Source organism: Nannospalax galili, unplaced genomic scaffold (genome assembly GCF_000622305.1).
Source record: "Nannospalax galili isolate Female #2095 unplaced genomic scaffold, S.galili_v1.0 scaffold346, whole genome shotgun sequence".
In the NCBI taxonomy this organism is placed as follows: domain Eukaryota; kingdom Metazoa; phylum Chordata; class Mammalia; order Rodentia; family Spalacidae; genus Nannospalax; species Nannospalax galili.
In genome coordinates, this window is record NW_008357637.1 from 9,210,462 (window position 1) to 9,222,262 (window position 11,801).

Consider the following 11,801-nt stretch of genomic DNA (forward strand, 5'->3'; position numbering starts at 1 on the left):
CTGCTGAGTTAGACATGTACTGAGAAAAGACGGCACTGCCATTATATACTGAGTTTACACAGGAACAAATATGCCAGGCAAAAAAACCAAACAACAAAGAACAAATCAGACCAACTTGTGGGGAAACATGTGGGGACCTAAAGGCCTCACCTTGCATAGATCCGAGAGGAAGTTACTGGGGGCATGGCCTGGCTTGCTTTGAAAGTCTGAAGAATACTTCCACACTGCTGAGGAATGCATGATCAGCGCCATGATCAGCGCGTGACCATCCTTAAGATACACCCTGTGGTGGGGATTTCCAGGTGCCTTTATAAGCACTGTAACACCTGCAATTAATGAGTCCCTGCTTGACTAGACTCCCCGTCGCCTCTGAGTGTCCCTGGTACTGGGGGCGGCGTGGGCTGGTGAACAGCGTGCTTACTCATCCCCAATCATCACTGCGCCAGGGGTCACTGGTTTGAACCCCCAGCAACTGGCGCCCAATGTGGGGCACAAACCCACGACCCTGAGATTAAGAGTCTCATGCTCTACTGACAAAGCAAGCCAGGCCACGCCCCCATTAACTTCCTCTCGGACCTATGCAAGGTGGGGCCTTTAGGTCCCCACACCAACTAACCAAACACAACCCAACAAAAGTTGCCCAGCCAACACATCAGTTGTTCCCTAGGAAGAACTGAAGTAAAGCAGGTGGCTGTGGCACGAAACCAGTTCAAAAGGGATTTCTTTTAAGTTATATTTAGAGGCCAATTATCTATAAACGCTGACCCATTGAAGGCCTAAGATTTCAAACAAACTGAAGTCACTGCCTTCAAGTGTCTTCTAAGTGAACCATGACCACAAAAGAAAAGCCACATTAGGGCACTGCAGGGGTTTCTTGGTTTCTTTCAGTTTTCATTTGTTTTTTTTCTGAAACAGGGTCTCCCTGTAACCCCAGTTGGCCTGAAGTTGCTACTAGACTAGACTGGTCTCAGTCTCACAGCGATCCACCTGCTTCTACCTCCGGAGTGTGCGAACTAAAGATGTGCAGCACCATGCACAGCTCACTGTTGGGTTTGCATTCATAGCTCGTCTGTGTACGTACAGACACACATACAGGAAGCAGCAGCACGTCTGCCGCTGAAGAGCAACATGCTCATGTTGTAAAAGTGCATCTAGCTTAATGTGCACTACTCACATTATAAATGGCATTTCTAGGTTTTACTTTTTGTGAGAAAGAGAGTTTAAGGTATTGCTGTTATTAACTCATTTGACAACTATGAGCTCAGGAGTTGATAGCATAATTACTAACAAATCAGGTCCTCTTAATGAAAACACTCTCATGTCTTTGAAACTCTAAAAGAAATAGATAGTGAATATAAGAAATTAATCTCAAAAGGAGCTCTATGCCTAAGTTTCTAAAATGTCAAATGGCTTCCTTATAAAAGTCAGTCCCAACTTTAGGAAATACAGATGTTTAAAGCACTCTTCAGACTCCAGTGCCAGAGAGATTATTAATAATGCTTACAATAGAATGCAGGAATAAAAATGAGGATGTTACACATGAGAAAATACCTAGGCACAAGTAGGGCAAAGTTCAGCCCCTCAAAAGACCTTATGCTACAGCAGTAAAGGGTTAGCACCATCATGGAGACTAAAGGAAGAGTCATAGTAGCTCCTCCTCAGAGGAGGAAAACCCTGAATGAGGATTGTCAAGTATAGAAAGACCTTCCTGGATGGTCTCAGAGGCAGTGGCAGCCTAAGACACAGAAGCCATTGGAACTTTGCAGACATTCTGGCACCATTAATCAAAACTACTCCCGGAGGAGAAAGGCAAGGCATATGATAACTCCTTCACATAGGTGGAAACAGGTAGCAGTTGAAAGTAACAAGAAAAGCCATGCATTTCAGCTCAGACGTGTGACACAGGATACAGCTTTGAATGAAAGCCCTAGGGACAAGGTGCTTAAAGAACCAGCGCTTTCTGAGGACAGATCTGACGAGTTACATAGCTACACTCACAATTATGGCAGAGGATAGTATCTTCGGGGGAAGGAGGAGACACTGTTTGGGAAACAGCAGAGTAAGCGCTAGCAAGGAACAGTGAAAGGGAGGCAATGTGGACTGAGAACAAAAACATTCCATCCTGTAACTAGAAGACTGCTGCTGACTCTCAGAGAAACAATTTCATTAGAGTGAAGTGTAAGACTGGACTGCAAGGTGCCCACAAGCGAGTGATGAGCACGTACAGACTATGGACATGGACTTCTCTCAGACACGCAGTGAAGAAGGCTGGAGAAGCTGGAGGCTTTGGCATGACTGGATACATGACCACATTTGCAGACCACAAAAATAAACCATAATTTTGCATAATTTTGTACTGATCAAGCCCAGTTATTTTTAACCATTAAAAACATTTTCTGAAATAAAAGTTAACACGAATGTTAAATTATATACATTTTATAACTTAAACTTAATACAAACATAAAAGCACTATCATTTTATGACAAATTTTATTTCTAAAGAATCTGTACAGTTTTGTGATTAAACCTCTTCAGAATGATTTGCCTCTAGTGTCATGATATTAAATATTATTAACAGTTTCTGCTTTAGTTCCAGAATAATGACTGTGATATAAAGTATTACACTGAAATAATTATGCATGCCTTCTTCCTCAGCCCTCCTCTCCCAAAGCAAAATATCTTCAGGGTAATTAGTAATTTGAATAGTATTTTTTCAAGAGAAAAATTAAAAATAGTACTCCATTATTACATTTTTAAAGACCTAAAATGTTCTTCACAATTATTTTTGTTGATAAAACATGCTTATTTATTATATACACATGCATACATATGAAATTCCTGGCTAAAATACATGCAACCGCCATCAAAACAAATTATTAAACCATCCTCAGAATCCTAAGAATGCCCTTTTTAGTAAGTTATTCATGTTTGGAAGTAGGATATAACTACCAAATTAAATAAAATGTTTAAAGAAGACCTTTATTAAGCACAAACAACTTTTAACACATTATGATACAAATAGGAAAATGTCTTTCAACGAATATATCAAAGATCTGAAAGGTTTTCTCTATATGGACACATTAAAAATAATCAATTTCAAAGAATTACAAAGTAAAATTCTGAAGACACCACTATCTACTAACAGTTTCATTATGGTCTAAATATACTACATTACCTGGGGAAGAAGGGCAACCATGTTTTTAAAGAGAATTCCCAAACTCATATGAGCACCATTCAAAGCTTATTATCAGTTGTTCATCCACAAACTGACAAGTCAGGTAAAGCTTGAAAGCAAGTATTCAGTGCAATGTTTACAGTTCTTTCTTTAAAATAGATACCTGGAGTCTATAGTCTCAAAGCATGTTAAGTGATTATGACTTCATAGTGGAGAGACGTGTTAGCATTTAGAGAGAGACATGTTGTGGGAAGAAGTGAGGTTTATCCTGCTGTGAAATGTGTCTTATGAGCTGAGGCTGCAGATCTGTGGGAGCTGAGGACATTAGCTCTCCGTGGTTACCATTTCGGGGTGCCTCAGCTGCTGCCTTTTGAGACTGACTAGTTTCATCCTGTCTCTGATGTGTTCTGCAGTAGAAGCCATATCACTTGGACTCCCAAAATACTGTTCAGTTCTAAAATCAGAACACATAGAAAACACACAGATTAATATAAATTCATTCAACTGTAATGGACGCAAAAGGAAGCAAATATTATCATAAAAAGAGTCTACGTACTATGGCCCATGAACAGAAACTAGTTTATTCTAGGCCAGTCACAGTGGCTCCCATTTGTAACCCCAGCAAGGCAGGAGGACTGCTGTGAGTTCCAAGCCAGTCTGGCATACACAGTGAGTTCTAGGCCAGCCTGGCTATAGTATGAGACACTGTCTCAAAAAAGCAAAACAAACTCAGAAAAAAACTCAACAACTTCATTTGCAGACCACACTGTTTATCTCTGATCAATAATGGGCTAGGAAAAATATTTTTAAATGGTATAAAACACATTAACCAAGGTAAACTGTATTAGGGATACATGTCATACTAAATGCAATTATGATAATCTCAATAAACTAAAACATACAGCACGGAAGATGTTCTGTTTTTTAGATCTGGGTCTGCAAGCACACAGAAACATACAACTTGCACATGGATTTGGATTTGGGGGCTGTGTATGTCAACTGTCAGACATAGCGGGCAAGGAATTAGTGCTTTTAATATTAAGGCATGTTTAGTAGAATAGATTAAGAAAGTCTTTTAATTTTATATTACTTTCAAAGATACTGTATTCAGTCACAAAATCTTTTAGAACTAGAAGCACTCTTGAAAATCATCTGGTTAACCTCTTAATGTCTTAGGTCAGAAAACAAGCCATAAAAGCTACATGGTTTAATTATGGTCACACAACAGAAAAATTAAGATTTGCCTTTCTTTTATGTTTTGCTTCTGACACTGGAGCTGGAACCAAGGGCTTGAGCAAACGAGGCAAGTACTCTAATACTGAGCCGTATCCCAGGTACCAAATCAGGAACTGAACTGAATCTTTAAACACTGAATCCAGAGAGACCATCCTTTTCTTTTAATGGAGGAATACAGAAATCTGAATAATCTGCCACACAGACTTCCCACACCATTAGCAGACTCAATGGAAAACATACTTGAGATAGTTGGAGATATATTTAACAAAAATATCTAATTTTTATGTAATTTGATATGAATATAAAATAGAATAATTTCAATTACTAAAAGTAGGTGGTTGTGCAACTGATTATACAATTCTTATTCTTCTGTCCCAAAAGGATAAGGAAATGAGCTATGGCACACAGGAAAAACAATCCAAGCAACAGTATCAGGGAGAGACGATCCCAAGGTGGCCTTAGTACCACAGAGCCTGGCTGTGAAGGAGGGAGGTGGAACCTAGGACTGGGGAAGGGGTTCCCAGCACAGAACTAGCATCTCCCCCAACCCTGTTACTAGATGAGCTTTATTCTCTTTTGCTGAAGATATATAATATGACATCAGGCTACTTCTGATAGTTCAAGAATCACTACATAGGCTGGAGAGATGGCGCACTGGTTAAGACTGATTCCCAGCACCCACATGGTGGCTAACAACCATTTAGGTATATGTGATGCCCTCTTCTGACCTCCATGGGCATTGTATGACACAGGTGCACTTACATACATGAAGGCAATACACTCATACACAAAAAATAAAAAGGACAAATAATTTTAAAATAAAGAATCACTAAAGATTAGTTCAATATAGACCATAGACCATGAAAATAATGTTCTTCTAAGAGAATAAAATCGTATCTTTTCAATATGAATTCCAAATACTCATTGGAAGTTTATGACACAGCAGCAGAGAGGCTCTTTTGTCTCAGATCTAAATACTTTCCCTATATTTGGCTCAAGGGATTCCCCCACTCCATGGCTCGAAAAAGCACAATTATCTCACCCTATGGTCAGATGAGATACAGAGAGATAAAGTCACTGCTGGAGGGTAAAAAGAGGAGCTAAGACACCAGCCTCTAGCTTCTTTTCCATCACATTACCACAAAATAAGGATGCCTGTACTTCTATATGACAGCTTGGTTTTTCTGTTTGAATGAAACACCTGGTGGATTACCTCTTAGTAACTCTCACTGAGAAGGCCCAGATCTTTAGGGAAGTAGCTCTTGATTCTTTTTTTGGCTTGTGGATTTTGTATCAGATCATCTGAAATTCTTATCATCAACCATTTGAAATAGAAAGGAACGTGGGGACTAGGATCAATAACTTTCCATATGAATAAAACTAGGATGCCTTAGAATCTATTGAAAAGTAGAGGGTTTGGAGGTAGAGGGACCTGAGATTATACCCTAACACCAACACCTAGAAACCATGAAGTCCTGGTCCAATTACTCAATCTTTCTGAGCCTCAGTTTCTTCAGTTCTAAATCAGGAGCAATCCATGCTGGCCTGCAACTATTTATCATCAGCAATAAAGGTGAAGAATGGAAGCTGATTGGCTTATGTTATATGCTCACTAAGGCCCAGTCCTTTCTCTGAATCTCCCCTTCCTGAATGAGTTCCAAAGGCACACAATTCCCTGTCCTCATGGCTAAGGCTAGGTCTCAAACTAATCAGCAATCATCCTCCTCCTACAGGTTGTCAAGAAACAAACTGGATGTTAGCAAACGCCAACTGTCACTGCTGCCAACAGCTGAATTTGGATTTCTTTTCATGTTACATGGATTTATCGTAGAAATTGAAAATGGGAACCAAAGTCAGTTTACTTGGCTTTCCAAAGAAGAGATTTTTATTCTCTTAATGAATTCACTTTAAAACCTCACCAAATGAAAAAGAAAATTAGAAGAACATGCACCATACCCATCAGGATAAACTACAGGAACAGTTAGTCTATCCAAAAGTGATTTCCCAACTGCTTCGATTTCCTCAAATTGCTCCTCATCATTAATAGCTTCAGGCTCTTCTGGACAGTCTTGCAAAATCTGCAGCAAATAAAAGAGTGACACCAATCAAGAAACATGGAAAGGAAATTAAGTCCATGCAAATTTAGTAAGCTGACAAAGGTGCTTTGGGTTTTACTGTCAGCATCTTCATATGCATCATTTACAAGACTGGTCCATGCTGGTAGAGTCAGCTCAAGAAATTCTAATCACAAAATGAGTACATTTCCCTACTAGCAATGTATAATCAAAATGGGAAAAGTCTATGATTTCTAGGAAAAAATAATTAACAGAATACTGTTTGGGAAATTAGTTCAACTTAAGCTTAAGAAAGTGTCTAGCTCACTAGGTAACCATTTATTAAATATTTAATTGGATATTTATTTATGAGCATGGGATATGAATGAGACAAAGACTATTCTTAAGGAGCTTACAGACTTCAAAACTCAAAGAAAATATAAATAAACACTAACACAGAGTCTACAATCATCACAGATGTGAAGATTTAGCTAGACACTTTAATAACTGATCTGATGTCACTGCTTATAACTCAAATACAAGCAGCTCTACCAACTTTGATGATATTTCATTCATTTATTAAAAAATTCAAGATTTAAATTAGATTTTTCTCAGTTACTATGCTATGTAATTTGCTTGTAGTTATGGCTATATTTATGCTTACTGGTACAAAATAAAATAGTCAAAAGGAATATAATACAAGGTAACAAATGACTTTACATAGGTTTGCACAGCAAAATAAATCAGCATAAACAAAGGCTGCAGAGCAAAAAAAGAAACACTAATTTTCTATTTAAAATCGATTAACTATTATTTATTCTTACATAGTCTTCTAAAGATTTCTACATTTTAAAATATCCTTACATCAAAAAAAGTCTCCTAAATGTTATTAGTGGTGTGAGAAATTCAACCAATTTGCCTTTTGATGGAGGTAGGGTCTTGTGACCCAAGACAGGAGGAGGGCTTCAGGACCCTGCATCAGTTACATGGTATACTCGCTCTGCAGTTTCATCAGGTACAGCATTTAATGGCTGTACACTTTTCTGAATCAGTAGCATATTTCATAATAATGAAAACCTTCACTGAAATAATCAGTAGATGAACAGTCAAGCCTCCTTCTACACTTTCATCATCATCATTCTGTTTGTTTGTTGTTTGAGACAGTCTCTATATAGCCCAGGCTAGCCTTGCACTTTAGTTACCTACTTTAGCTTCCCAGAATACTGTGATTACAGGTATGTACCACCATACTTGGGTCTCTGGGCCCATTTTAACCAAAACAATAATCTGCAAAGTTCAGTGAGCAGATGAGAGAATTAACTATGGCCACCTTCCAACAGCTGCACTTCAGAATATGAAACTGCTTAATTCCTGGGGTTCCTTATAACATCTGTTCTGTCCTAATATTACTTAGGCTTTCCACATATTACAGCATATTTAATATCCCTGTAGATATACTCCTACCATTAAGACGCCAACACGAAATTAACTACCTAATACAGTTCCCCTTTAAAATGGAAATGTAAAGCTTGGGTTATGTATATTTCTACTGTGAAGAGTAAGAAAAAAAAGTTCTATTAAATTTTGCCTATGTAACACTATTATTTTTATTATTGGTTTCTAGGCTTAATGGCTTAACATTACGGAAAAATAAATTCTAGAATGAACGTTTAAAAATAATCTTGGGGTTGGGGCTGATGAGATGGTTCAGAGGTTAAAAGCACTGGCTCAAACCTGGGTTTGATTCTCAGCATCCACATGGTGGCTAACAACCACTTGTAATTCCAGTTCCTAGGGATCTGATGTCCTTTTCTAGATTTGTGGGTACTGCATGACACAGGTATACATACATACATGCAGGTAAAACACTCAGACACATAAAAATAAAAATAATTTTAAAAAATTAAAAATAATCTTGGAACAAAGATTTTATTTTTATTCTTATTTTCATTATTTTGGCTAGCCAGCCTTTATCTTAAATTATGAAATCACAAAATAACTTTTCAAAAATTGGTGACAATTAATGTATAAATAGTTGCCAAAACAGTTTCTTTTCCTGGCACAATGAAAGAGACTGACAAGGTGACAGGAGTGGACAGAGAGAAGCCTGGGCATAAGCTTGGTGGGAGAGGAGGGGGAAGCAAGAACCCTTGCCAGCTTGCCAAAGAAGTTCTCCAGCATTGGGGTCAACTAAGGAAACTGGGTTTGAACACTCCACGAAAGCATGCTATATTTGAGGAAATTTTAACAAAAGAACTAATATGAATTTTAACAAATAGATTAATCATATAATGACACTATTAATGTTTTAAACATTTGTAATAAATATCATGGAGATTACTTTTTCACAAAAAAACAAACCTTTTCAGCATTTGAGTGAAATGCGATAGCCATTTCCAACCTGTGCACTCTCTCTTCAGATGCTATTGTAAACTGTTTCCACACTCTGTTCAGTCGAGGAAGTGTGTCCCCTGAGGACCGTGAACTGCAGCGCAAAGACTGGCATAGCACAACTGTGGCCTGCAGCAACTGTCTACCATAGTCGTAGGTACTCTAGAAAGGAAAACATAAATGCCAAATATAATACAAGCATTTTACAAAAAGGAGCAGAAGGCGGGGAAGCAAGTGACACTAGTGAAAACCAACGCCGCACGGATGCAGTGGCACTAGTAGTCACCTGCATGCACAGCCAACAACAGGGAAGCAGTGTTTTTAGTTAGGGGCTAACTTTCTTCCCCTTTAAGCTTCTATTTGTAGTCTGTGTGCCACATCTGAGGTTGCTAAATTCCACTGGCCAAAAAGAATGTCAATTCTCTGATTACCCAAGTAATAGGTTAATTTAGGCATTTTATATTCTATACAGGAAACTAAAATATTATAATGTGAACTCAATTATTAGGGAAAATACATGAAGACATTCTTGACAGCAAAACAATTCTGTATTATTTTGCCAACACTAGTGAGATACAGAGAGCATTGTTTCTAATTTGCTGATATTTTCAAGTATTTTATATTAACTTCGGTGAATGAACTATTGGACAGCCTATACAATACCATAATACACAATATAAAGCAAAGGGAGCATACAGAACCTATACTCAAGGGAACAATCCCTCTTGAGTTTACACAGTCTAGTTCTGGTGCACCAGCCAGCATTTTCTTAGTTCTGTGCTATTTCTGGAGTAAAAAAACTAACCTTCTTGGACTTGAAAGGTAAGTTATATTATAATCATGTAGAAAGCTACTCAAACACTGAGCTTGTAAAAAAAGAAGATAATCAGCTCTGTACCTGTGCAACATCAACAAATTTCCTATGCTTTTCCAGTAAAACCTTTGTTTCCTGAGCATCATCACCCAATCTGATGTGGGTCTTAAGCAGAGCATCCAGAAGTTCACTTAGCCATTCTACTGCCTAAATGAAAACACAGGACGATAAGGCTAGAGTCATAATTCTTTACATGTGTTAAAACAATCACGTTTATGCAACAACGACTCTTATTTGATTAGTAATAACTCTTTAATTATAACCTTTGTGTTCAGTAGCTTATTCATTCAATGCTATGTTATTTGAATTAACAAGCTCTCCTACTCCTCAAACTTTGGTCTTAAATCTAAAGGCAAGACCCACTGAAGAGAAGTACCTGGTGTTTAAAAACCTGGGGCTGGAGAGATGGTACATCAGTTAAGAGCATTTGCTGTCCCTTCCAGAGGCTCCAAGTTCAGTTCCTGGCACCCATGTTGGGTGGCTCACAATGGCCCATCACTCAAGCTTTAGGGAATCAAAAGCCCTCTTCTGGCCTCTGTGGACAACTGCACTCACAAGTACACCCCAGCCCCCACACAAGATCACATAAAGAAAAAAATAAAATCTTTAAAAACTAGTATCACATAATACAAGATCATGTACATCTATAATAGAGATCTATTGGGTTTTCATTATAGATTTATTGCTACTTAAAATGATAAATTCTACATTAAGATGAAATAATTTTATGATACCGAAAACATGGTAACATCAAATTGCTTATGAAGCACTGAAAATTTTATTATGAGTTGGAAAGTCATGTATCTTTCTTCTGTAATGTAACTGACAGCACAGTCAACAATAAAAAATAATAAATACCCTCAATCTCTAACTCAATAAAGGATTTCTCTGAGGGGATGGGTCAAAATTAGATCGGTAAACCAGATGGAATACCAAACTTTATTCTTTACAGGAGAATTGATATCCTTGTTTAACAAATGTATTTTCTTAGCACCACGAGAAGTCCATTTTATTATAGTTACATGAATGAATTTAATCTCCTAAAGAAATATATTTGCTGTCTGGTCCTTACCTGGGCAGCATCTTCTTCACATTTAAACAACTGTACCATCTGAAGCATCTTCAATCTTCGCACATCTACCATGTCTTCACATCTAATGGAGCCAAACACAGATTTAGCTTATGATTTTGCCTTTAGAAGTATATAACACCATGATCTGGCACACATGTTCAACAGTATACTAAAATACTGAGTCCTACACTATGAAGACTGCAACTATTTTGCATTGACTTGTAAGAAATTTAGGAATATCTAATCTATTATCTATGTTACATCAAGACCTCAAAATACCTGAATGACACTGAATGACAAACTCTCTGGAGGATAGCATGGATTCTGTAAAATATTGAAGCAAAGCATAAATGCAACGGTACACTAAAACCCAAAGACACCTCCATTGCCAGTGTTCATTAAACAAGTTTCAAAGATAAAAATATCAAACTTCAGAAATGACGTTCCATGGAAATTTTTAAAAATTAATACTTTTCATCAAATTACATTGTCTGGAATAATATTAAATTAAAAAAATTTAAAACTACACCTATATTAATTTAAAAAATTGAAAAAAAAACTACACCTATTTAAAGGGGAAAAAACCCCCACTGATTTTGGGTGGGGAGAAACACAGTGCAGAGCACTTCCTAATCTCACTGTGGTCTGCATGGATAACATACAGATTACACTTTAATAGTGTCTCAGACTAACTCAGCTTTGATCATGTCTTCCATTCCCATGCAATTCCATGACTGAGAGGTAGGAAGGGGATTCTGATGCAGCCCCACATATCAGAAATATCAAAGACCTCAATGTAAAGCCTGAAACTCTGAAACTGTTAGAAGAAAACATTGGGAAAACCTACAAGACATAGGTGTAGGAAAGGATTTTCTAAACTGGACATCAACTGCTCAGGAAACAAGAGCAAGAAGTAACAAATGGGATCTCATTAAACTAAAAAGCTTCTGTACATCAAAGGAGGCAACCAGGGAAGTGAACAGAAAACCCACAGAATGGG

The 11,801-nt window shown here is 37.6% G+C and overlaps 1 protein-coding gene across 1 annotated transcript in view; it reads right to left on the reverse strand.

The window, feature by feature from the left end:
* Window positions 1-2,472: 2,472 nt before the first annotated feature.
* Window positions 2,473-11,801, reverse strand: part of Sestd1 (SEC14 and spectrin domain containing 1) — a 72,146-nt gene continuing 62,817 nt past the window's right edge. The window contains exons 13-17 of the mRNA XM_008855344.3: window positions 10,802-10,883; window positions 9,754-9,876; window positions 8,826-9,017; window positions 6,367-6,488; window positions 2,473-3,628 (exon numbers count right to left, since the gene is read on the reverse strand). Of these exons, the coding sequence (XP_008853566.1) occupies window positions 3,499-3,628; window positions 6,367-6,488; window positions 8,826-9,017; window positions 9,754-9,876; window positions 10,802-10,883 (649 nt within the window). The 3' untranslated portion in view covers window positions 2,473-3,498. The remainder of the gene's footprint in view (window positions 3,629-6,366; window positions 6,489-8,825; window positions 9,018-9,753; window positions 9,877-10,801; window positions 10,884-11,801) is intronic.